The 27640-nt window shown below is 46.9% G+C and overlaps 1 protein-coding gene across 1 annotated transcript in view; it reads right to left on the bottom strand.

Moving 5' to 3' along the window:
- The window catches only part of LOC135540315 (CTTNBP2 N-terminal-like protein), a 36576-nt gene extending 9472 nt beyond the window's left edge, over positions 1-27104 (bottom strand). Inside the window, exons 1-3 of the mRNA XM_064966902.1 lie at positions 27017-27104; positions 13312-13410; positions 12429-12437 (exon numbers count right to left, since the gene is read on the bottom strand). Of these exons, the coding sequence (XP_064822974.1) occupies positions 12429-12437; positions 13312-13401 (99 nt within the window). The 5' untranslated portion in view covers positions 13402-13410; positions 27017-27104. The remainder of the gene's footprint in view (positions 1-12428; positions 12438-13311; positions 13411-27016) is intronic.
- Between the last annotated feature and the right edge of the window lie 536 nt (positions 27105-27640).

The raw sequence follows: 27640 nt of genomic DNA, 5'->3' as shown, positions 1-27640 counted from the left end.
AGAGGGAGCAGGCAAAAGAGGAAAGGGCAGTAGAGAGAGAGGAAGAAGCAACAGATGGTGTCTGTCTTCAGTCAGAGCGTTTACAAGGTTTGGGACAGCTGTGGCTGCTGCTGGGGCCAGGACTGACTAGACCTCTGTTTTACTCTACCAGTACATGGGGAACAATGGGAGTCTAGCCGACTTCAGCGACTGCTTCTGAGCTGCAGTGAACCTAGGAACAGTCAATATAGTGGTTGTAGGGAAACAAGGCACTGGTCTAGTAACAAAGGATCAATGGCTGACACCAGGGATGGCCATTCTTATCTGCTGAGGGTCAGATTTGTTTCTGCTGGGCAGGCTTTTTATTTATTTTTTAAATGTTTTACACAACTTAACTAGTCAAACTCTTCAAGATTATTAGCTAGTAGAGTCAGGCGTGTATCTACTAGGCTGGAACCAAACAAAAGCCAATGTCATTTCTAATATCTCTGGGATCAGAGGAGGATGGCAGGAGGAGCAATAGCTCATTGTAATATCTGGAATGGTAGAATTGGTACGGTATCAAACATATGGAAACCACATGTTTGATTCTGTTTCATTTATTCCATTCCAGACATTACAATGAGCCAGTCCTCCTTTGCCCCTTTCCCTTAGCCTCCACTGATTGGTATACAGAGGCTGTGAAGTTTTATTCATGCTGTTATTCCATCTGGTCCATTGGGATATGAGAGGGTAGATCAAAAAGGATAGAACATCTGGAGAGTCAGGAAAGCACAGGAGTCCTGTGAGACAGAAGACATGACTCTGAAACACACAGTGGGCACAGTCTAGTGCCCGACAGCAAGTTATGATGACCAATGACCCAATACCCTGGTCCTGAATCTGACCAATGACTCAATACCCTGGTCCTGTATCTGACCAATGACTCAACACCCTGGTCCTGTATCTGACCAATGACTCAATACTCTGGTACAGTATCTGACCAATGACTCAACACCCTGGTCCTGTATCTGACCAATGACTCAATACCCTGGTCCTGTATCTGACCAATGACTCAATACCCTGGTCCTGTATCTGACCAATGACTTAATACCTTGGTCCTGTATCTGACCAAAGACTCAATACCCTGGTCCTGTATCTGACCAACGCCCCAATACCCTGGTCCTGTATCTGACCAATGGCCCAATACCATGGTCCTGTATCTGACCAATGACAAAATACCCTGGTCATGTATCTGACCAATGACTCAATACCCTGGTCCTGTATCTGACCAATGACTCAATACCCTGGTCCTGTATCAGACCAATGACTCAATACACTGGTCCGGTATCTGACCAATGACTCAATACCCTGGTCCTGTATCTGACCAATGACCCAATACCCTGGTCCTGTATCTGACCAATGACCCATTAGCCTGGTCCTGTATCTGATCAATGATCCAATACCCTGGTCCTGTATCTGACATGTGTGACCCAGGAGAGAGGGTGAACAATCCTCACTCTCCCACATTACAATACAACAATCCAGTGAAGCTCACAACGCCAAGTGCCAAGCCTGGTCCAAACACCAAGCACCAAGCTAAGCCTGGTCGACACACCAAGCACCAAGTCTGGTCCCCGCACCAAGCCAAGCCTGGTCCCCGCACCAAGCCTGGTCCACACACCAAGCGCCAAGCCTGGTCCCCGCACCAAGCCTGGTTCCCACATCAAGCACCAAGCCTGGTCCCCGCACCAAGCACCAAGCCTGGTTCCCACACCAAGCGCCAAGCCTGGTTCCCCGCACCAAGCGCCAAGCCTGGTTCCCCGCACCAAGTGCCAAGCCTGGTCCCCGCACCAAGCGCCAAGCCTGGTCCCCGCACCAAGCAACAAGCCTGGTCCACACACAAAGCGCCAAGCCTGGTCCACACACCAAGAGCCAAGCTTGGTCCACACACCAAGTGCCAAGCCTTGTCCACACACCAACCGCCAAGCCTGGTCCACACACCAAGCGCCACGACTTTTCACCGCACCAAGTGCCAAACCTGGTCCCCACACCAAGTGCCAATTCTGGTCCCCGCACCAAGCACCAAGCCTGGTCCCTGCACAAAGTGCCAAGCCTGGTTCCAGAGCTGTATGTGCTGTAGCTAACAAAGGGCTGGATTCAATCAGTATCGCCAAAGTATCACGTAAGATCCTGTATCTGACCAATGACCCAATACCCTGGTCCTGTATCTGACCAATGACTCAATACCCTGGTCCTGTATCTGATCAATGATCCAATACCATGGTCCTGTATCTGACATGTGTGACCCAGGAGAGAGGATGAACAATCCTCACTCTCCCACATTACAATACAACAATCCAGTGAAGCTCCCCACGCCAAGTGCCAAGCCTGGTCCAAACACCAAGCACCAAGCCAAGCCTGGTCGACACACCAAGCATCAAGCCTGGTCACCACACCAAGCACAAAACCAAGCCTGGTCCACACACCAAGCGCCAAGCCTGGTCCCCACACAAAGCCAAGCCTCGTCCACACACCAAGCCCCAAGCCAAGCCTGGTCCCCACACCAAGCACCAAGCCTGGTCCCCGCACCAAGCCAAGCCTGGTCCCCGCACCAAGCGCCAAGCCTGGTCCACACACAAAGCACCAAGCCAAGCCTGGTCCAAACACCAAGCACCAAGCCAAGGCTGGTCCCCACACCAAGCACCAAGCCTGGTCCACACAACAAGCCAAGCCTGGTCCACACACCAAGCACCAAGCCAAGCCTGGTCCACACACCAAGCACCAAGCCAAGCCTGGTCCCCACACAAAGCACCAAGCCTGGTCCCCGCACCAAGCCGAGCCTGGTCCCCACACCAAGCGCCAAGCCTGGTCCACACACCAAGCGCCAAGCCTGGTCCAAGCACCAAGCCAAGCCTGGTCTCCGCACCAAGCCTGGTCCCCGCACCAAGCCAAGCCTGGTCCACACAGCAAATACCAAGCCAAGCCTGGTCCAAACACCAAGCACAAAGCCTGGTCCCCGCACCAAGCCAAGCCTGGTCCCCGCACCAAGCACCAAGCCAAGCCTGGTCCATACACCAAGCGCCAAGCCTGGTCCCCCACCAAGCACCAAGCCAAGACTGGTCCAAACACCAAGCGCCAAGTCTGGTCCCCGCGCCAAGCCTGGTCACCGCACCAAGAACCAAGCCTGGTCCCCGCACCAAGCCAAGCCTGGTCCACACAGCAAACAACAAGCCAAGCCTGGTCCAAACACCAAGCGCCAAGCCTGGTCCCTGCGCCAAGCCTGGTCACCGCACCAAGCACCAAGCCTGGTCCCCGCACCAAGCCAAACCTGGTCCACACAGCAAACAACAAGCCAAGCCTGGTCCAAACACCAAGCACCAAGCCTGGTCCCCGCGCCAAGCCTGGTCACCGCACCAAGCACCAAGCCTGGTCCCCGCACCAAGCCAAACCTGGTCCACACAGCAAACAACAAGCCAAGCCTGGTCCAAACACCAAGCACCAAGCCTGGTCCCCAGCACCAAGCCAAGCCTTGTCCCCGCACCAAGCACCAAGCCAAGCCTTGTCCCCGCACCAAGCACCAAGCCAAGCCCGGTCCACACACCAAGCGCCAAGCCTGGTCCACACACCAAGCGCCAAGCCTGGTTCCCCGCACCAAGCACCAAGCCTGGTTCCCCGCACCAAGCACCAAGCCTGGTTCCCCACACCAAGCGCCAAGCCTGGTCCCCGCACCAAGCCTGGTTCCCACATCAAGCACCAAGCCTGGTCCCTGCACCAAGCACCAAGCCTGGTTCCCGCACCAAGTGCCAAGCCTGGTTCCCCGCACCAAGTGCCAAGCCTGGTCCCCGCACCAAGCGACCAAGCCTGGTCCCCGCACCAAGCACCAAGCCTAGCCCGGTCCACACACCAAGCGCCAAGCCTGGTCCAAACACCAACCGCCAAGCCTGGTCCACACACCAAGTGCCAAGCCTTTTTACCGCACCAAGTGCCAAACCTGGTCCCCACACCAAGCGCCAAGCCTGGTCCCCGCACCAAGCACCAAGCCAAGCCCGGTCCACACACCAAGCGCCAAGCCTGGTCCAAACACCAACCGCCAAGCCTGGTCCACACACCAAGTGCCAAGCCTTTTTACCGCACCAAGTGCCAAACCTGGTCCACACACCAAGCGCCAAGCCTGGTCCCCGCACCAAGCCTGGTTCCCACATCAAGCACCAAGCCTGGTCCGCGCACCAAGCACCAAGCCTGGTCCCCGCACCAAGCACCAAGCCAAGCCCGGTCCACACACCAAGCGCCAAGCCTGGTCCAAACACCAACCGCCAAGCCTGGTCCACACACCAAGTGCCAAGCCTTTTTACCGCACCAAGTGCCAAACCTGGTCCCCACACCAAGCGCCAAGCCTGGTCCCCGCACCAAGCACCAAGCCAAGCCTGGTCCCTGCACAAAGTGCCAAGCCTGGTTCCAGAGCTGTATGTGCTGTAGCTAACTAAGGGTTGGATTCAATCCGTATCGCCAAAGTATCACATAAGATCCTGTATCTGACCAATGACCCAATACCCTGGTCCTGTAACTGACCAATGACTCAATAACCTGGTCCTGTATCTGACCAATGACCCAATACCCTGGTCCTGTATCTGACCAATGACTCAATACCTGGTCCTGTATCTGACCAATGACCAAATACCCTGGTCCTGTATCTGATCAATGATCCAATACCCTGGTCCTGTATCTGATCAATGATCCAATACCCTGGTCCTGTATCTGACATGTGTGACCAAGGAGAGAGGGTGAACAATCATCACTCTCCCACATTACAATACAACAATCCAGTGAAGCTCTCCACACCAAGTGCCAAGCCTGGTCCAAACACCAAGCACCAAGCCAAGCCTGGTCGACCTACCAAGCACCAAGCCTGGTCCCCACACCAAGCACCAACCCAAGCCTGGTCCACACACCAAGCGCCAAGCCTGGTCCCCACACAAAGCACCAAGCCAAGCCTGGTCCACACACCAAGCACCAAGCCAAGCCTGGTCCCCGCACCAAGCGCCAAGCCTGGTCACCGCACCAAGCCTGGTCCCCGCACCAAGCACCAAGCCAAGACTGGTCCAAACACCAAGCCTGGTCCCCACACCAAGCCAAGCCTGGTCCCCGCACCAAACCAAGCCTGGTCCACACACCAAGCGCCAAGCCTGGTCCCCGCACCAAGCGCCAAGCCTGGTCACCGCACCAAGCACCAAGCCAAGCCTGGTCCACACAGAAAACAACAAGCCAAGCCTGGTCCAAGCACCAAGCCTGTTCCCCGCACCAAGCCAAGCCTGGTCCCCGCACCAAGCACCAAGCCAAGTCTGATCCACACACCAAGCGCCAAGCCTGGTCCCCGCCGAAGCACGAAGCCTGGTCACCGCACCAAGCACCAAGCCTGGTCCTTGCACCAAGCACCAAGCCAAGCCTGGTCCACACACCAAGCGCAAAGCCTGGTCCCCGCACCAAGCCTGGTTCCCGCACCAAGCGCCAAGCCTGGTCCACACACCAAGCGCCAAGCCTGGTTCCCCGCACCAAGCACCAAGCCTGGTTCCCCACATCAAGCGCCAAGCCTGGTTCCCGCACTAAGCCTGGTCCCCGCACCAAGCACCAAGCCTGGTCACCGCACCAAGCACCAAGCCTGGTCCCCGCACCAAGCACCAAGCCAAGACTGGTCCAAACACCAAGCCTGGTCCCCGCACCAAGCCAAGCCTGGTCCCCGCACCAAACCAAGCCTGGTCCACACACCAAGCGCCAAGCCTGGTCCCCGCACCAAGTGCCAAGCCTGGTCACCGCACCAAGTACCAAGCCTGGTCCCTGCACCAAGCACCAAGCCAAGCCTGGTCCACACAGAAAACAACAAGCCAAGCCTGGTCCAAGCACCAAGCCTGGTCCCAGCACCAAGCCAAGCCTGGTCCCCGCACCAAGCACCAAGCCAAGTCTGATCCACACACCAAGCGCCAAGCCTGGTCCCCGCCGAAGCGTGAAGCCTGGTCACCGCACCAAGCACCAAGCCTGGTCTCTGCACCAAGCACCAAACCAAGCCTGGTCCACACACCAAGCGCAAAGCCTGGTCCCCGCACCAAGCCTGGTTCCCGCACCAAGCGCCAAGCCTGGACCACACACCAAGCGCCAAGCCTGGTTCCCCGCACCAAGCACCAAGCCTGGTTCCCCACATCAAGCGCCAAGCCTGGTTCCCGCACTAAGCCTGGTCCCCTCATCAAGCCTGGTCACCGCACCAAGCCTGGTCCCCGCACCAAGCACCAATTCAAGCCTGGCCCCCGCACCAAGCGCCAAGCCTGGTTCCCACACTAAGCCTGGTTCCCACATCAAGCACCAAGCCTGATCCCCGCACCAAGCACCAAGCCTGGTCCACGTACCAAGCGCCAAGCCTGGTCCCTACACCAAGCACCAAGCCTGGTCCCCGCACCAAGTACCAAGCCTGGTCCCCGCACCAAGTGCCAAGCCTGGTCCCCGCACCAAGTGCCAAGCCTGGTCCCCGCACCAAGTGCCAAGCCTGGTCCCCGCACCAAGTGCCAAGCCTGGTCCCCGCACCAAGTGCCAAGCCTGGTCCCCGCACCAAGTGCCAAGCCTGGTTCCAGAGCTGTATGTGCTGTAGCTTACTAAGGGCTGGATTCAATCCGTATCGCCAAAGTATCACTTAAGATCCACGTTAAAATGTAAAGGTAATTTCTGATTGATCCGACATATGCAGCGTTTAACGTGAATGCAGCCTCTGTGACCGCGGGAACATTGAACATTGATTTTAATTGTCAATCGCGCTACAAAGCGGATCTTCAGCACTACGGATTGAATGAGTCTTCCGACCGTTGTCATCCATTCAGGCCTTGTCTGTTCCAGCTCTTAACAGGGACTGCTCTGACACCTGTCACCTCTCATAGAGTAAACAAGGAGTACACACATGCACACACACACACACACACAAAGCACAGGGAGGAGGTTTGGTGTTCCAGTGGTGCAATTGAGGAGGACTGACATGAAACACATTCCTGAAGTAGCTTATGTTTAACAGCCAGGTCAACCAATGCTTATTCAGTCATTCCTGCACTAATGTGGCGCTGCTAACATGCTAACATGCCCGAAAGTAGGCAGTCATATTTTGTGCTTCTTACAGTAACCAGGGAATGTATTTTTTTCCCACTGTGTGTCAAATATGGGCATCGCTAGGGTACAACATTATGATGCGTGCCACAGCATAAGGAGAAGCAGGCAAGATGAGTCATGGATGTGTACTGGTTAACAGTGAGCAAAGCTTTAGCCATCATCAAATATTGTATAAACAGAACACAGAAATATCTGTTATATAATCACATTAACCCAACTTCATTTCCCAGCAAACCATGCTATTATAAGAAATGAGGAACAAGACGGGAACAAAACAAACTTAGCAAACCTTCACCCTTTAAGACTAAATGGAAATAGGAAAACACCCTGTGGCTGACAGTGACACACCACCGTACAGTAGGTTTCCACATCAATGACAGCTTGTGGCTGCTCTGGAGAACCACGTACTGAATACTTCTCCTGACTGTAGTATGAGACTGAGTGCCCTGAGCAATGAGACTTGTTCACATGATCTCTAGCTCGAAATGTTGGTGAGAGTTCATATTCTACCTGACACACAATTCTTTGACACAGTTATTTGACACACTTAAATCTGTTGAAAACCAAAACATGAAAAGCTGCTCAGTGGTCGAGCCCTCTAGTCTAAGCCTTTCTCACTTTGAGTAACTATGGGATCCGTTGTAATGTTGTTCATTTTACTTTCAAGTGAGGGCAAGAAAGGATTCCATATTCCAGTATACAATACTGAGGTTATCTCAGAACTAAATATTGTGTTTGCAGGCCACAAGAGACTACTGCTGAGGCAACCAAGGATTGAGTTACCCCTTTCGTCTTTTCATTTATCTGACTTTCATTTATCTGCATGTCCAACCCTTATATTTAGCCTCACAATTAAGTATTTTACCATGTTATTTTCAGGACAACCAGGGCAACAAGAAGAACATGAAACAATTTTGACATAAATCGTTGCATTCATGAGTTTTATTGACAAATGTTAATAAAAAAAGAAGGTCCGCCAAAGCAGAAACATTCCAAAGCAGAAACGTTCCAAAGCAGAAACATTCCAAAGCAGAAACATTCCAAAGCAGAAGCATTCCAAAGCAGAAACATTCCAAAGCAAAAACATTCCAAAGCAAAAACCTTCCAAAGCAAAATGTATATGAATGCTGTAAGTCCAGAAATGGTTTGCTTACTGTGAATTTAATATCCAACTAGTCAGTGCCAACTGTGTGGAGGTTGGAGTTTGTGACAGCAACTTTGTGAGCTTATTACAGTATTATAGACACTATGTCCTGGGATTTCCTACGACCTTCTATGTAGAAGAACCCCTTACCTTATAAGGACTCTTGTGTACATTGTGAGTGTCATAGAGCAAAACGTGAGTGTTCGTGACAGTCTCAGCTTTTAATAGTTTGTAGCTCAAATCATTCAGTTTGTAGCTCAAACCAGTCAGACTCGGCCGCGGGCCCCTTTGGGATTCTCCTTTGTCTCACAAACACCGCTATAGCTCAGCCCACGTCAATCACACAAATGAATGGTTGGTATCTACGGATACAGAAGAAATTGACGAATCCAACAACCCAGAAGTCTGTAGCTCAATATTTTAAAAGGGTTAGCAGTCAAAAATACGCCGATGTTACGGTGGGACTCATTGGGTTAACAGACCACGGTGATTTAGTGTTAGTGTAGCCACACATTCTCACCACTCCAGTTAAGGCCTTTCTTTATTTGTTCACTCCAATACTCCCTGAGTCATTTTTCATCCACCCATCACACTGCAGTAGTCATCTTCCACCCACCCATCACACTGCAGTAGTCATCTTCCACCCACCCATCACACTGCAGTAGTCATCTTCCACCCACCCATCACACTGCAGTAGTCATCTTCCACCCACCCATCACACTGCAGTTGTCATCTTCCACCCACACATCACACTGCAGTTGTCATCTTCCACCCACCCATCATACTGCAGTTGTCATCTTCCACCCACACATCACACTGCAGTAGTCATCTTCCACCCACCCATCACACTGCAGTTGTCATCTTCCACCCACACATCACACTGCAGTAGTCATCTTCCACCCACCCATCACACTGCAGTTGTCATCTTCCACCCACACATCACACTGCAGTAGTCATCTTCCACCCACCCATCATACTGCAGTAGTCATATTCCACCCACCCATCACACTGCAGTTGTCATCTTCCACCCACACATCACACTGCAGTTGTCATCTTCCACCCACCCATCACAATGCAGTAGTCATCTTCCATCCACCCATCAGGGTGTAATAGTCCTCTTCCAACCACCCATCATACTGCAGTAGTCATCTTCCAACGACCTAGCAGGGTGCACTAAATTGCCTTGCCATAGATGGCCAGTGCCCAGTAGATGTGTGGAATGAGTTCTAGACACAACACAAGAATGCTCTACGGGGTCCTTGATTTCTGACATTTCTGTTCACCTGGATATGGTATAGTTTATTGTATTACTCAGGTTACTTTGTAATGTACTCAGTACTCAATACAACATATTAGGATGAGTGTCACTGTCACGAGTCCGACCGAGGGTGGCTTCCCTTCCCGGTCGGGTGGCGCTCGGCGGTCGTCGTCACCGGACTATTAGCTGCCACTGATTGTCTTTCCTCCCCCTCCTTGTATGTTTATTGGTAGCAGCTGTTTGTGATGATTAGTTGGGCTTCTTTAGACAGCCTGTTTGTTGTGTGGGATTAATTATTGTAACCTTCGGCTCTGTAGTAGAGGAATGTGTTTGTTCCTGGTCGTGCATTTTCAGTTGTACATTTTTCATTCCCCGTGTTTGGGGCCGTTATTATTATGAGCACCCTGTGGTGCGTTGGTGCATTAAAGAGCACAGCATTGCACTCTCTGTCCCCTGCGTCTGACTCCACATCCACGACACCCGGAGCATTACAGTCATGAATACCTCGATGGTGGCTCCCCTTCCTGTTCGGGTGGCGCTCGGCGGTCGTCGTCGCCGGTCTATTAGCTGCCACCGATCCCTTTTTCCTTTTCATTTGTTTTTGTCTAATTGTTTTCACCTGATCCTTGTTGGTGTTTTGGGATGGGTGTTATTTCAGTTCGTTTAGCCCGCTGGTGTTTGCGCGGGCTTGTTGGTTGTTACGTTTGGTGATGTATCGTGTTTTGTTTTGGGTTTGCGCTGTCCAGTGTTTGTGTCTAGGTTTTGGGTTTGTTTAGAACCAGTGTTCTGGGCATTCACCCATGTTTTGGACCTGTTACGTTTTGAAGGACATTAAAGTGTTTTCCCGTTCATTTCGCTCTCTGCATTTGACTCCTCACTCATTTCACTCACCCGCCATTACAATGAGCCGAGAAGTCTAGGCAGATTTGAGTTGTTGTTGTTGTCTATACGCCACATTTTGTACAGTATGTGAATGTGTAGAATATGTGGATTAATAGCCAGAGACAATCCTCAGACTGCAGAGAGATAAGGATAATCTTTCCACAGCCAGACAGCCTTTCATCCCAGGCACATGGACATAAATTGGCTTAAGTGCTAGCGTTGTGGCAGTACATCCTGGCTATTAAAGTAGAGCTCCTTCCCTGGTTGGCTAAATGATCTCTCATCAATTAAAGTCAGGTTAAATCATGGGAGGTCAGGTAATGAGAAACTGCTGTGCCAATTGGGGCAAGGAAATCTCTCGTGCCAGCTAGGGCATGACAGCCCAATGAGCCAGCTTAGGCACCCCTGGTTCCATTGGTGGCGACCCCCAGGTCCGACGTCACCAACAAAACAAACCCTAAAAAACTCCCTGGTGCTTCTTGTAATGGTATTATCATTCTGTAAGGCCCAACACAGGAGATTAGAAGCAGGTACAGGGAGTGAACCATTTAATACACACGGACATCCAACGGAACAGGAACAGCGTCTGGACATAAACACGACACAACAAATAAAGCTACTACAGGGAACAACACAGAGGAGCAGATATATATGCAGGAACAATCAACAAAGTGATGGAGTCCAGGTGAGTCCAATGAGTGCTGCTGCGCGTATTGATTGTAACAGGTGCGTATGATGACGGGTAGCGCCAGGAAGGGGAAGCAGGCTTGACAGCTCCACTCGATCTACATGTTACCTACCCAACCTGCTATCTCCCAGGTATAGCTCCACTCAATCTTTATGTTACCTACCCAACCTGCTATCTCCCAGGTATAGCTCCACTCTAACTACTTGTTAAGATCAAATCACATTTTAGTTGTCACATGCTCCAAATACAACAGGTGTAGACCTTATCGTGAAATGCTTACTGACAAGCCCTTAAACATCAACTCAGTTCAAGAAAGAGTTAAGAAAATATCTACACAATAAACTAAAGTAAAACTAGTAAAATAAAAAAGTAACACAATAAAAATAATGAGGCTATATACAAGGGGAGTCAATGTGCAGGGATACAGGTTAGTCAAGTTATTTTGTAGTAGGTAGGTAGGGGTAAAGTGACTATGCATAGATAATAAACAGCGAGTAGCAGCAGTGTAAAAAACAAATGGGGGGGGTCAATGTAAATAGTCCGAGTGGCCATTTGATTAATTGTTCAGCAGTCTTATGGCTTGGGGGTAGAAACTGTTAAGGAGCCTTTTGGCCCTAGACTTGGCACTCCAGTATCGCTTTCTGTGTGGTAGCAGAGAGAACAGTCTATGACTTTGGTGACCGAAGTCTATGACCATTTTTGTGGGGGTTTCCTCTGACACAGCCTAGTATATAGGTCCTGTATGGCAGGAAGCTTGGTCCCAGTGATGTACTGGGGCGTACGCAATACCCTCTGTAGCACCTTACAGTCAGATGCCGAGCAGTTGCCATACCAGGTGGTGATGCAACCGTTCAGGATGCTCTCGATGGTGCAGCTGTAGAACTTTTTGAGGATCTGGGGACCTTTTCAGTCTCCTGAGGGGGAAAAGGTATGGATGTGCCCTCTTCACGACTGTCTTTGCGTGTTTGGACTATGACAGTTCATTGGTGATGTGGACACCAATGAACTTGAAACTCTCGACCCGCTCCACTACAGCCCCATCGATGTTTACGGGGGCCTGTTCGGGCCCGCCTTTTCTTGTAGTCCACGATCAGCTCCTTTGTCTTGCTCACATTGAGGGAGAGGTCGTAGTCCTGGCACCACACTGCCAGGTCTTTGACCTCCTCCCTATAGGCTGTCTCATCATTGTCGGTGATCAGGCCTACCACTGTGTTGTCAGCAAACTTAATGATGGTGTTGGAGTCATGTTTGGCTACGCAGTCGTGGGTGAACAGGGAGTACAGAAGGGGACAAAGCATGCACCCCTGAGAGGCCCCAGTGTAGAGAATCAGCATGGCAGAGGTGTTGTTGCCTACCCTTACCACCTGGGGGCGGCCCGTCAGGAAGTCCAGGATCCAGTTGCAGAGGGAGGTATTTAGTCTCATGGTCCTTAGCTTAGTGATGAGCTTTGTGGGCACTATGGTGTTGAATGGTGAGCTGTAGTCAATGAACAGCATTCTTACATACAGTAGGTGTTTCTTTTGTTGAGGTGGGAAAAGGCAGTGTGGAGTGCAACTGAGATGGCATTAACTATGGATCTGTTGGGGTAGTATGCGAATTGGAGTGGGTCTAGGGTTTCCGCCATGACCAGACTCAGTCAGGGAGAGGTTGAAAATGTCAGTGAAGACACTTGCCAGTTGATCCACGCATGCTTTGAGTATACGTCCTGGTAATCCGTCTGATCCCGCAGCTTTGTGAATGTTGACTCTCTTTAAAGGTCTTGCTCACATTGGCTACCAAAGAGCGTGATCACGCAGTCGTCCGGAACGGCTGGTGCTCTCATGCATGCTTCAGTGTTGCTTGCTTTGAAGCGAGCATAAAAGGCATTTGGCTTGTCTGGTAGGCTCGCGTTACTGGGCAGCTTGTGGCTGGGTTTCCCTTTGTAGTCTGTAATAGTTTTCAAGCCCTGCCACATCCGACGAGCATCAGATCCGGTGTAGTACTTGTTACCTGCCCAACCTGCTATCTCTCAGGTAGTCCTCTTGTCAGTAAACAGAATGCGCAACTCTAACCAATGTTCTCATTTGTTTCATGCGCTTCATGGAAACTCCTCGGACATAAGTATAAATCATAGTTATATCTCTATGCGTGGACCTCACATTATACTCAATGGGTAGCATCATTGAGGGGCATTGGGGCTCTGCCTGGAAATGAAACAAGGGAAAAGACTGGGGAGAAGGATAGCTCTTACCCTGAGGCCTCAATGACCAGGTCACGGGCTTCCAGCTCTCCTTCCAGGACACTGAACAGCATTAGCAGCTCTGGCTTGCTCAGGCTCTCCATGTTCATCTGGGACTCCTATGGGCATGCCGGGGAGAAGAGTTGGGTCAGTACCATGACATACACTGTCAATAAATTATAATATAACAACACGGAAGTTGTTTGCTTTGTGTTTGAACAAGATATTTGGATAAGTTGGCCAATAGTGTACTTAAGTTAAAGAACCCTTGAATCCTTTGGGTCATTGTGGATCACTATAGATTTTGAATAAACTTTTAACAGTGCAGAAATTAGCACAAATCTGGCAAAGACTTTGATATCAGGCAACATTTCAATCTAAGAGGTCCACTATTTAAACACTGGATGCATTTACCAGGCCCAGTACCTTTGTTAATAAAAGCTGAAAGCTTTGATAAACTGAGAGAAAAGCACTGCATTTGCCATTCACTCTCATGGTTCACTTGTCTTTGTGAGGAGCTTGTGAACGTCATACATGTGGAGACAAATGCCTCACACACACTCAAATGTATGTAGTTCTGTCCTTGAGCTGTTCTTGTCTATTGATGTTCTGTAATTATGTTTCATGTTTTGTGTGAAGAGTAGCTGCTGCTTTTGCAACAGATAATGGGGATCCTAATAAAATACCAAATACCAATACACCAACATATGGTGAGTAGACAGAGACGGAAACTCTCAGTCCCAATCTGTATATATACAGATTTTTCACATAGTTGTCGAAAAGATATTAAGTAACTGCCGTCATTCATACCCATATTCGTTCATATCGAGACTCAACAAGTTGTGCTTTGGGATCCTCTCTCCCTCCAACTTTTGTTTTGACCCCTTTAGAATTAGTGGTTAAAAATCAGGGGAGAGAATCTTTGAGATGTGTTGTGGTCTCTTTGTAGGCTCCATGCATTCTTTACTTGGTGCAGCTGCCCTGAGTCTGTTGACAACACTGTGGTATCCACACCTCAAACATACAACCACACTCTGGCCAGCCAACACATGCAGGCCAGGCTTTGGGATCAGCGTAGTTCATTCAGTATCACACTAAGCAATGGGATCCTTAAAAGAGTTCACAGAAACTCATGGTGAGCTCATTGGGATATTATTAGTAAGTTGGAAAGAGACCGTCAGACTTGACAAAATAACACTAAATAATAAGTGTATTGGTCGCGCACTCAAATTTGCAGATGTTATCCCAGGTGCAGCTAAATGCTTGTGTTTCTAAATGCAGTAATACCTAGCAACACAAAACAATACACACAAAATCCAAAAAGCAAGAAATTACTCCAGAATATAAATATAAATCATTAGGAACACCTGCTATTTCCATGCATAGACTGACCAGGTGAATCCAGGTGAAAGCTATGATTCCTTATTGATGTCACTTGTTAAATCCACTTTAAATCAGTGTAGATGAAGGGGAGGAGACAGGTTTAAAAATGATTTTTTAAGCCTCGAGGTAATTGAGGCATGGATTGTGTATGTATGTCATTCAGAGGGAAACTGGGCAAAAGATTCAAGTGCCTTAGAACGGAGTATCGCAGTAGGTGCCAGGCGCACCGGTTTGTGCCAAGAACTGCAATGCTGCTGGGTGTTTCACGTTCAAAAATGTGTGTATTAAAAATGGTCCACCACTCAAAGGACATCCGGCCAACTTGACACAACTGTGGGAAGCATTGGAGTCAATATGGGCCAGCACCCCTGTGGAACACCCTGACAAAGTGTGTGTATATGTGTGTTTGTGTATATTTTTGCTATTTTCTACATAGAAGAATAATAGTATGGACATCAATGAAATGAAATAACACACATGGAATCATGTAGTAATTAAAAGTTATAAACAAATCACAATATATGTTCTATTGGAGATTCTTCAAAGTAACCATCCTTTGCCTGGATGACAGCTTTGCACACTCTTGGAATCCTGGTTTCAACTGTACCCGGGCAGATGGCAGACAGCGTGAATTGCTGATGTCAAAGTTATGAACTATTTTTGAACTATTTGAAATTGTTGCATGTTGCGTTTATATTTTTGTTCAGTGTATATAATGTAGGGCTGACCCCATTTAGTAGACTGGTCGATTTTTTGATTGATAGGCTGTTGGTCGACCAATAATTTTTTAGTCGAGCAGTGGCAAATGTATATAGAAAAAAATGTATGGCACATGAGACACCAGTCTGATTCACACCTGTCCATTACACCAGTATCATCAGACTGTAACTTCCGGCGCCGACAGAGATGGCCGCCTCGCTTCGCGTTCCTAGGAAACTATGCAGTTTTTTGTTTTTTTTACGTGGTTTTTCTTACATTAGTACCCCAGGTCATCTTAGGTTTCATTACATACAGTCGAGAAGAACTACTGAATATAAGATCAGCGTCAAATCACCATCAGTACGACCAAGAATATGTTTTTCGCGACTCGGATCCTGTGTTCTGCCTTACAAACAGGACAACGGAATGGATCGCATGCAGCGACCCAAAAAAACGACTCCGAAAAAGAGGGAAACGAGGCGGTCTTCTGGTCAGACTCCGGAACGGGCACACCGTGCACCACTCCCTAGCATTCTTCTTGCCAATGTCCAGTCTCTTGACAACAAGGTTGATGAAATCCGAGCAAGGGTAGCATTCCAGAGGGACATCAGAGACTGTAACGTTCTGTGCTTCACGGAAACATGGCTCACTGGAGAGACGCTATCCGAAGCGGTGCAGCCAACGGGTTTCTCCACGTATCGCTCCGACAGAAATAAACACCTTTCTGGTAAGAAGAGGGGTGGGGGCGTATGCCTTATGGCTAACGAGACATGGTGCGATGAAAGAAACATACAGGAACTCAAATCCTTCTGTTCACCTGATTTAGAATTCCTCACAATCAAATGTAGACCGCATTATCTACCAAGAGAATTCACTTCGATTATAATCACAGCCGTATATATCCCCCCCAAGCAGACACATCGATGGCTCTGAACGAACTTTATTTAACTCTTTGCAAACTGGAAACCATTTATCCGGAGGCTGCATTCATTGTTGCTGGGGATTTTAACAAGGCTAATCTGAAAACAAGACTCCCTAAATTTTATCAGCATATCGATTGCGCAACCAGGGGTGGAAAAACCTTGGATCACTGTTACTCTAACTTCCGTGACGCATATAAGGCCCTGCCCCGCCCCCCTTTCGGAAAAGCTGACCACGACTCCATTTTGCTGATCCCTGCCTACAGACAGAAACTGAAACAAGAAGCTCCCACGCTGAGGTCTGTCCAACGCTGGTCCGACCAAGCTGACTCCACACTCCAAGACTGCTTCCATCACGTGGACTTGGACATGTTTCGTATTGCGTCAGATAACAACATTGACGAATACGCTGATTCGGTGTGCGAGTTTATTAGAACGTGCGTTGAAGATGTCGTTCCCATAGCAACGATTAAAACATTCCCTAACCAGAAACCGTGGATTGATGGCAGCATTCGCGTGAAACTGAAAGTGCGAACCACTGCTTTTAATCAGGGCAAGGTGTCTGGTAACATGACCGAATACAAACAGTGCAGCTATTCCCTCCGCAAGGCTATCAAACAAGCTAAGCGTCAGTACAGAGACAAAGTAGAATCTCAATTCAACGGCTCAGACACAAGAGGCATGTGGCAGGGTCTACAGTCAATCACGGACTACAGGAAGAAATCCAGCCCAGTCACGGACCAGGATGTCTTGCTCCCAGGCAGACTAAATAACTTTTTTGCCCGCTTTGAGGACAATACAGTACCACTGACACGGCCTGCAACGGAAACATGCGGTCTCTCCTTCACTGCAGCCGAGGTGAGTAAAACATTTAAACGTGTTAACCCTCGCAAGGCTGCAGGCCCAGACGGCATCCCCAGCCGCGCCCTCAGAGCATGCGCAGACCAGCTGGCTGGTGTGTCTACGGACATATTCAATCAATCCCTATACCAGTCTGCTGTTCCCACATGCTTCAAGAGGGCCACCATGGTTCCTGTTCCCAAGAAAGCTAAGGTAACTGAGCTAAACGACTACCGCCCCGTAGCACTCACTTCCGTCATCATGAAGTGCTTTGAGAGACTAGTCAAGGACCATTTCACCTCCACCCTACCTGACACCCTAGACCCACTCCAATTTGCTTACCGCCCAAATAGGTCCACAGACGATGCAATCTCAACCACACTGCACACTGCCCTAACCCATCTGGACAAGAGGAATACCTATGTGAGAATGCTGTTCATTGACTACAGCTCGGCATTCAACACCATAGTACCCTCCAAGCTCGTCATCAAGCTCGAGACCCTGGGTCTCGACCCCGCCCTGTGCAACTGGGTACTGGACTTCCTGACGGGCCGCCCCAGGTGGTGAGGGTAGGTAACAACATCTCCTCCCCGCTGATCCTCAACACTGGGGCCCCACAAGGGTGCGTTCTGAGCCCTCTCCTGCACTCCCTGTTCACCCACGACTGCGTGGCCACGCACGCCTCCAACTCAATCATCAAGTTTGCGGACGACACAACAGTGGTAGGCTTGATTACCAACAACGACGAGACGGCCTACAGGGAGGAGGTGAGGGCCCTCGGAGTGTGGTGTCAGGAAAATAACCTCACACTCAACGTCAACAAAACTAAGGAGATGATTGTGGACTTCAGGAAACAGCAGAGGGAACACCCCCCTATCCACATCGATGGAACAGTAGTGGAGAGGGTAGCAAGATTTAAGTTCCTCGGCATACGCATCACAGACAAACTGAATTGGTCCACTCACACAGACAGCATCGTGAAGAAGGCGCAGCAGCGCCTCTTCAACCTCAGGAGGCTGAAGAAATTCGGCTTGTCACCAAAAGCACTCACAAACTTCTACAGATGCACAATCGAGAGCATCCTGGCAGGCTGTATCACCGCCTGGTACGGCAACTGCTCCGCCCTCAACCGTAAGGCTCTCCAGAGGGTAGTGAGGTCTGCACAACGCATCACCGGGGGCAAACTACCTGCCCTCCAGGACACCTACACCACCCGATGTTACAGGAAGGCCATAAAGATCATCAAGGACATCAACCACCCAAGCCACTGCCTGTTCACCCTGCTATCATCCAGAAGGCGAGGTCAGTACAGGTGCATCAAAGCTGGGACCGAGAGACTGAAAAACAGCTTCTATCTCAAGGCCATCAGACTGTTAAACAGCCACCACTAACATTGAGTGGCTGCTGCCAACACACTGACACTGACTCAACTCCAGCCACTTTAATAATGGGAATTGATGGGAAATGATGTAAATATATCACTAGCCACTTTAAACAATGCTACCTTATATAATGTTACTTACCCTACATTATTCATCTCATATTCATCTCATATGCATACGTATATACTGTACTCTATATCATCGACTGCATCCTTATGTAATACATGTATCACTAGTCACTTTAACTATGCCACTTTGTTTACATACTCATCTCATATGTATATACTGTACTCGATACCATCTATCCATCGTGTATCTTGCCTATGCTGCTCTGTACCATCACTCATTCATATATCCTTATGTACATATTCTTTATCCCCTTACACTGTGTATAAGACAGTAGTTTAGGAATTGTTAGTTCGATTACTTGTTGGTTATTACTGCATTGTCGGAACTAGAAGCACAAGCATTTCGCTACACTCGCATTAACATCTGCTAACCATGTGTATGTGACAAATAAATTTGATTTGATTTGATTTTTTAGTACATTTACCATTAATTACCATATTTCTCATCTACAATGTTTGTTTGGTTATGGTAATTTCTGATAATGCATTCAATATATTATTATTAGATCTTACTGTTGACATTGTAGGAGTGGACACGTTGTTTGCAGAGTGCAAGTAAACAAAGTTTGTTTTTTACATCCATAGAGAATGACAATAGTTCCTCAATGTAGACTATTTAAAACATCTTTCCAGCGCTCTCCCTTTTGAGAACCACTCAGCATGAAAGGGGAAAAAATGTCCGGCTCTGATCCGGTGGAATCGTCATAAACTAGGCCTACTTGATTACTAGTCCGCACCGGAAACTCTGACCCTAATATTTTATACAATGTTGCAAGTTGGCTAGCAGAGCTTCTGGCCAGACCAAGTTGATACAATGTTTAAAGTTCCTTGCTGACAAGCCATGTGTAGTCAATGTGATTTAAAGGATATTTATTTTTATCAGGATATTTTCCACCTGCGGAATGCAATGTTTTTTATTTGTTGGCTTTATGTACAGTGGCAAGAAAAAAGTATGTGAAACCTTTGGAATTACCTAGATTTCTGCATAAATATGTCATAAAAATGTATATGATCTTCATCTAAGTCACAACAATAGACAAACACATTGTGCTTAAACTAATAACACACACATTATTGTATTTATAAAAGTATCTCTAAAAGCCTTAATGTTCATCAGTCCACGGTAAGACAAATTGTCCATAAATGGAGAAAGCACTGTTGCTACTCTCACTATGAGTGGCCGTCCTGCAAAGATGACTGCCAGAGCACAGTGCATAATGCTCAATGAGGTTAAGAAGAATCCTAGAGTGTCAGCTAAAGACTTACAGAAATCTCTGGAACGTGCTAACATCTCTGTTGACGAGTCTACGATACGTAAAACACTAAACACGAATGGTGTTCATGGGAGGACACCACAGAAGAAGCCACTGCTGTCCAAGAAAAACATTGCTGCATGTCTGAAGTTCGAAAAAGAGCATGTGGATGTTCCACAGCACTCCTGGCAAAATATTCTATGGACATATTAAACTAAAGTTGACTTGTTTGGAAGGAACACACAACACTATGTGTGGAGAAAAAAAGGCACAGCACAGCACACCAAAATCAAAACCTCACCCAACTTTAAAGTATGGTGGAGTGAGCATTGCTGCTTTGCTGCCTCAGGGCCTGGTGGAGTGAGCATTGCTGCTTTGCTGCCTCAGGGCCTGGACAGCTTGCTATCATCGACAGAAAAATGAATTCCCAAGATTATCAAGACATGTTGAAGGAGAATATAAAGCTATCTGTCCACCAATTGAAGCTCAACAGAAGTTGGGTGATGCAACAGGACAACGATCCAAAACATAGAAGTAAATCAACAACAGAATGGCTTCAACAGAAAAAAATATGCCTTCTGGAGTGGCCCAGTCAGAGTCCTGACCTCAACCCGATTGAGATGCTGTGGCATGACCTCAAGAGCGGTTCACACCAGACATCCTAAGAAAATTGCTGAACTGAAACAGTTTTGCAAACATGAATTGTCCAAAATTCCTCCTGACCGTTGTGCTGGTTTGATCAGCAACTACAGAAAATGTTTGGTTGAGGTTATTGCTGCCAAACCAGTTATTAAATCCAAGGGTTCACATACATTTTCCACCCTACACTGTGAATGTTTACACGGTGTGTTCAATAAAGACATGAAAACATAGAATTGTTTGTGTGTCATTAGTTTTAGCAGACTGTGTTTGTCTACTGTTGTGAATATTAAGATCAGATCAAATTGTATGATCAATTTATGCAGAAATCCAGGTAATTCCAAAGGGTTCACATACTTTTTCTTGCCACTGTAGACTATTTTTACATATTGGCAATGGTAATAGAAGTTACTTTTAGATTTGTAACATTTTAAATTAGATCGAATGTTGATTAACCACATGATATTGATTTTGAGATATGAAAACTTTATTAAAATGAAATGAAACTGTTCCATGAAAAAGTGCATATGAAAATCATGACTGGCACGCAGATCAGCAGAAATGGTATGATAAATTGGCACTCCAAATGGAAAAGGTTTCTGACTGCTGGTATAGCCTATTAGTGGAGCAAAGAGCCAACTTCAGAGCCCATTTATGCTTGATCCGAAAATGTGATCGAAAGCGTTGTATGGATGGTGTGATGCAATTGCAAAGAGTCCGGAGGCATGCAGAGGTCAAATTGAGCTCCGTATCACATCGCTGAGCGCCTCTAAAAATGTTTAACAATGAGGAGGGCACTTATAGCTCTGGATTGACATGATTGGTTGATGGTAGGTGAGGGCGGGATGTCCTGTATAAACACAAACTCACTTCCTTTGACAACTTCCTTCACAACAGTTCTGCGCTGCTCGGTGAAGTGCAAGAAGTATGAATGTCCTGACTTCTGCAGAGGCCGCATCACCCTAAATGCTGCACGGCCAATGCAGACGGCAGAATGACCATGCAGCGTCTTTAACGGACGAATCTGCGAAGCCCAGCAAGCAGAGGGCAGCGGGAGGAGGAGGGTCGGGAACAGGTTTTTTTCTTCTGGTTAGTCAATATTGATCTCTGGTTCCTTCTTTAGTACTTTGTGTGTCTTAATTTTTAATCGCAGTGCTTAAAGCATCAGACAAGCTCAGTAGCCTAGATGATTTTATTCAAACATAGGGTGTGTCTATATATGGAAAATACATGTTTTAACATTTCGACCAATCGATTGGTCGAAAGTCAAACGACTCTCAGTCGACCAAGATTTGTTTTAGTCGGGGACAGCCCTAATATAGTGGTGTGTAAAGACAGTATGGACAGTATATGAATAGAGAAGGGATCTACAGCAGTAGTTATATAGTATGATCCTTGAAAATAATTTATTTTATATGCTGATGAACCTATGTTCATAGGGCCAGTTGTTCCTGACCAGGAAAAACACCTAATCAACTCCTAAACAATAGTGTCACCTCCCCAATCAGCATTCCCATATCTGATTATCCACGGCAAAAGCAGAAGACCTAATACCCTCCGTATAATCTGCCTGCCTCAGTCTCTCAACTTTATTAGTCCCCCAGCTCCGACCACTAAGCATTCAGCAGGCCTGCTCCTATACGAGTTCTGTGGTCGCTCAGTAGAATTTTCCACATCGTGAAGTCATCAGGAGGGGCCAGCCGGAGCTCAGAGCGTTGCATAATGAGATGGGAGCCCAGGGGGCTTTGATTGTGAGCTGCTACTGTACTGCATCATGGGGGCTATGAAGCTCTCCCAGCATCCCAATAACTAGACACTTGAAATATCTGAATGGACATAGTCTGACTCTAGACTTTACGGGGTATGAATCAATTCCCTTTTCTGAGCTCTGGGACAGTAGCAAAGGATGCATCAGCAGAAATAGCATGGCTTGATCTGAATCTAATCACACAAAGTTATTACTCTAATACATTATGGTTCATTCTGGCAGTTTCATCCCAGATCCAAGCACACACTGTACTGTAAAATATCTATGATCTGTAGAAGGGTCTTCTCCAGACACTCATGGCTTGGTTTGTGTTATGACCACATGGCTAGCAAGCCAGTTGAAATCCCCACCTTCTTCAGTCTTGCTTTTACAGCCTCGCTAATTTCACAGCCGCTTGTAACCTGTCTGAAAATGTGTTCTTATTGTATTTGAAACACGTTAGGCCAGATATAGCCTACATGTGATTTTCACACTTTAGAAAATCATTTTACAATTATTTTCTCTAATCCCTTGTTCTTGAAAACATATGACTGAAAGTACGCTCACTAATAATGTGTTATTCAAATATATAGCATGGGCATGTTATTGAACGCATGGGAAATCCAAATATTCCCACACTCGTTCATTTCCGCTTCCTAAAGAAATGCCTGGGTCTATAATCCCTTTTATCCTTGTTTGTTTTAAGCCCAGTCAGCCATGTTCCCCATGTAACAAACTTCTGCCTGAACCTCGGAGGCTCACTGTCTGTCTGTCCACCCATCCGCCCATGTAACAAACTTCTGCCTGAACCTCGGAGGCTCACTGTCTGTCTGTCCACCCATCCGCCCATGTAACAAACTTCTGTCTGAACCTCGGAGGCTCACTGTCTGTCTGTCCACCCATCCGCCCATGTAACAAACTTCTGCCTGAACCTCGGAGGCTCACTGTCTGTCTGTCCACCCATCCGCCCATGTAACAAACTTCTGCCTGAACCTCGGAGGCTCACTGTCTGTCTGTCCACCCATCCGCCCATGTAACAAACTTCTGCCTGAACCTCTGAGAACCTGTCTGTCCACCCATCCGCCCATGTAACAAACTTCTGCTCATTCACTGTCTGTCTGTCCACCCATCCGCCCATGTAACAAACTTCTGTCTGAACCTCGGAGGCTCACTGTCTGTCTGTCCACCCATCCGCCCATGTAACAAACTTCTGACTGAACCTCGGAGGCTCACTGTCTGTCTGTCCACCCATCCGCCCATGTAACAAACTTCTGACTGAACCTCGGAGGCTCACTGTCTGTCTGTCCACCCCCACCCCCCTCTCTCTCTTTCTCTTTCATAGCACACAAGTAGCAGATGCCAGGGGCTAATTAGTGAAATCCCTTTGGCCTGCTGCACACTGTCTGAATGACTCAGTCAGTCACTGCGGGTCACAACAGACAACAGACAACTCCTTGTATAAAGAAACGTATCAAGGGACTCGATCAGATTACAGAGATAACTAACATTCATTTTTTAAGTCTGCAGCATGCTGTCTGTGTGGGGTGTGCTGTGCAATCATTTGATTTTCAGTATCATGTCAGTGTTATTACAAATAAAAAACACATTTTACAAAGTCATTATAATTAATTGATTTCCTACTGGTTTATTCCCATAAATTTCGAACCTTACATTGACAGCTTAATGAAATACTAGCTACCCATCTGAGATACATCAAAACTATTGGATAAGATAGGCGTGTAGTCTTGTCTAGGTGTGTGCTCTTGTCTATTTGTTGGCACAATGTTACAAAGTAAAATGCTAGTGTGTGATGTTATATATGTTATATAAACATCACCAGACAATAAATAGACTGTAGAAGAGACTTGTTCAGTCACATCATATACAGTAGCCTGGATCCCATCATATAGCCTGGTTCCCGTCATATAGCCTGTGTAACCAATGTGAAATGGCTAGATAGTTAGCGGTGGTGCGCGCTAATAGCGTTTCAAACGGTGACGTCACTCGCTTTGAGACCTTAAAGTAGTGGTTCCCCTTGCTCTGCAAGGGCCGCGGCTTTTGTGGAGCGATGGGTAACGATGCTTCGTGGGTGACAGTTGTAGATGTGTGCAGAGGGTCCCTGGTTCGCTCCCGGGAATGGGCGAGGGGACGGTCTAAAGTTATACTGTTACACCTGGTTCAAGTCATATAGTCTGGTTCACGTCATATAGCCTGGTTCACATCATATAGTCTGGTACATGTCATATAGTCTGGTTCATGTCATACAGCCTTGTACATGTCATATAGCCTGGTACATGTCATATAGCCTGGTACGTCATATAGCCTGGTACATGTCATATAGCCTGGTTCACGTCATATAGCCTGGTTCACGTCATATAGTCTGGTTCACATCATATAGTCTGGTTCACGTCATATAGCCTGGTACACGTCATACAGCCTGGTACATGTCATATAGCCTGGTACATGTCATATAGTCTGGTTCATATAATATAGCTTGGTTCACATCATATAGCCTGGTACATGTCATATAGCCTGGTTCACATCATATAGCCTGGTTCACGTCATATAGCCTGGTTCACGTCATATAGCCTGGTACATGTCATACAGCCTGGTACATGTCATACAGCCTGGTACATGTCATATAGTCTGGTTCACATCATATAGCCTGGTTCACATCATATAGCCTGGTTCACATCATATAGCCTGGTTCACATCATATAGCCTGGTTCACATCATATAGCCTGGTTCACGTCATATAGCCTGGTTCACGTCATATAGCCTGGTTCACGTCATACAGCCTGGTACATGTCATATAGCCTGGTACATGTCATATAGCCTGGTACATGTCATATAGCCTGGTACATGTCATATAGCCTGGTACATGTCATATAGCCTGGTTCACGTCATATAGCCTGGTTCACGTCATATAGCCTGGTACATGTCATATAGCCTGGTACATGTCATATAGTCTGGTTCACATCATATAGCCTGGTTCACATCATATAGCCTGGTTCACGCCATATAGCCTGGTTCATGTCATATAGCCTGGTACATGTCATATAGCCTGGTACATGTCATATAGCCTGGTACATGTCATATTGTCTGGTTCACATCATATAGCCTGGTACATGTCATATAGTCTGGTTCACATCATATAGCCTGGTTCACATCATATAGCCTGGTTCACGTCATATAGCCTGGTACATGTCATATAGTCTGGTACATGTCATATTGTCTGGTTCACATCATATAGCCTGGTACATGTCATATAGTCTGGTTCACATCATATAGCCTGGTACATGTCATATAGTCTGGTTCACATCATATAGCCTGGTTCACATCATATAGCCTGGTTCATCATATAGTCTGGTTCACATCATATAGCCTGGTTCACGTCATATAGCCTGGTACACGTCATACAGCCTGGTACATGTCATATAGCCTGGTACATGTCATATAGTCTGGTTCATATCATATAGCTTGGTTCACATCATATAGCCTGGTACATGTCATATAGCCTGGTTCACATCATATAGCCTGGTACATGTCATATAGTCTGGTTCATATCATATAGCTTGGTTCACATCATATAGCCTGGTACATGTCATATAGCCTGGTTCACATCATATAGCCTGGTTCACATCATATAGCCTGGTTCACATCATATAGTCTGGTTCACATCATATAGCCTGGTTCACGTCATATATACAGCCTGGTACATGTCATATAGTCTGGTTCATATCATATAGCCTGGTTCACATCATATAGCCTGGTTCACATGTCATATAGCCTGGTTCACATCATATAGCCTGGTTCACCTGGTTCACATCATATAGCCTGGTTCATGTCATATAGCCTGGTACATGTCATATAGCCTGGTTGTCACATCATATAGCCTGCCTGGTACATGTCATATAGTCTGGTTCACATCATATAGGTTCACATATAGCCTGGTTCACATCATATAGTCATATCAGCCTCATATAGGTTCACGTCATATAGCCTGGTTCACGTCATAGCCTGGTACATGTCATATAGCCTGGTACATGTCATATAGTCTGGTTCATATCATATAGCTTGGTTCACATCATATAGCCTGGTACATGTCATATAGCCTGGTTCACATCATATAGCCTGGTTCACGTCATATAGCCTGGTTCACGTCATATAGCCTGGTTCACGTCATATAGCCTGGTTCATGTCATATAGCCTGGTTCACATCATATAGCCTGGTTCATGTCATATAGCCTGGTTCACGTCATATAGCCTGGTTCACGTCATATAGCCTGGTACATGTCATATAGCCTGGTACATGTCATATAGTCTGGTTCACATCAGTACATTAAGGACAGACTAGTATGTCGCCAAATATAAAACAGAGAAACCAGAATAAAGCATGAATCAAATATGATGGGATATTTATATTAGCCAATCTTTGATTATAGGCTATCATTCAGGATATTTTAGAACTTGCCCAAGTCATTCAGATAAATCTGAAAGTGTAAAAACATTGAAGACGCTATAAAACCACTCTACGTTTAGTTTAGGTACTGAGCATCAATGTTCATTCATTCTATGTTTTACTTCTCTCAGTTTAATTGTATAGGCTACTGAGGATAAGCCATAGTCATATAAGGACAAACAATTATAGGAGTTATTACACCGTAGCTGTGCAGATTCCAGTGTCTGGCCAATTATAATAATATAAAAGTTTATCTTCGTCATTCAACATACCTTCTATGTCTCTTCAATGTCTTTGTAAAAGCCAACATGAACTTTAACAATTGTCAAAGATTGTCTTGCGTCTTCAGCTGTCGATAGCGGAAGAACTCATATGTGACATATCCGTCAGCCTATAGGCAAGGCCGAATTCAGATTGTTGACCTATAAGATTAGTCTTGTCTACCTCAGACGCAGAGTCAGGGAAAGGAAGCTGTCGCATGGGTTTTGGAATTTGGACGAATTTCTTTGTGTAGACTTTTTTCGGCAAATCTTTGACTCTTTCAAAAGTCTTGATTTGTTAATTTCCTGTATATTTCCCGTTGCGTTAATTTACCTTGTATCTTACAACCTGTGGTGCTTCACTTGAAAGTACTATTTTGGTTTTATTCTCAAGTGTTTAGTTCTCACGCATACGTTTTGAGTTCGCATTGTCAGCACACAAAAATATTGAAATATGTAAGGTATGTTGTGATTTTCATAAAATAGCAAGGGCTGCGCCGAGACCAGGGAACATTCACGTTTATACAGTATCCTATTATAGGCTACCTCAATTTAGACTCAGTTCAAATAGGCTATCATAATGTTTCCATAATAACACAACACTTTATTCTTAACTGTCCTAAAATATGCACTTTG

The sequence above is a fragment of the Oncorhynchus masou genome, chromosome 5, assembly GCF_036934945.1.
Source record: "Oncorhynchus masou masou isolate Uvic2021 chromosome 5, UVic_Omas_1.1, whole genome shotgun sequence".
Taxonomy (NCBI): domain Eukaryota; kingdom Metazoa; phylum Chordata; class Actinopteri; order Salmoniformes; family Salmonidae; genus Oncorhynchus; species Oncorhynchus masou.
Note: the sequence above shows the minus strand (reverse complement) of the source record. Positions and strands in the feature narration are given on the sequence as shown.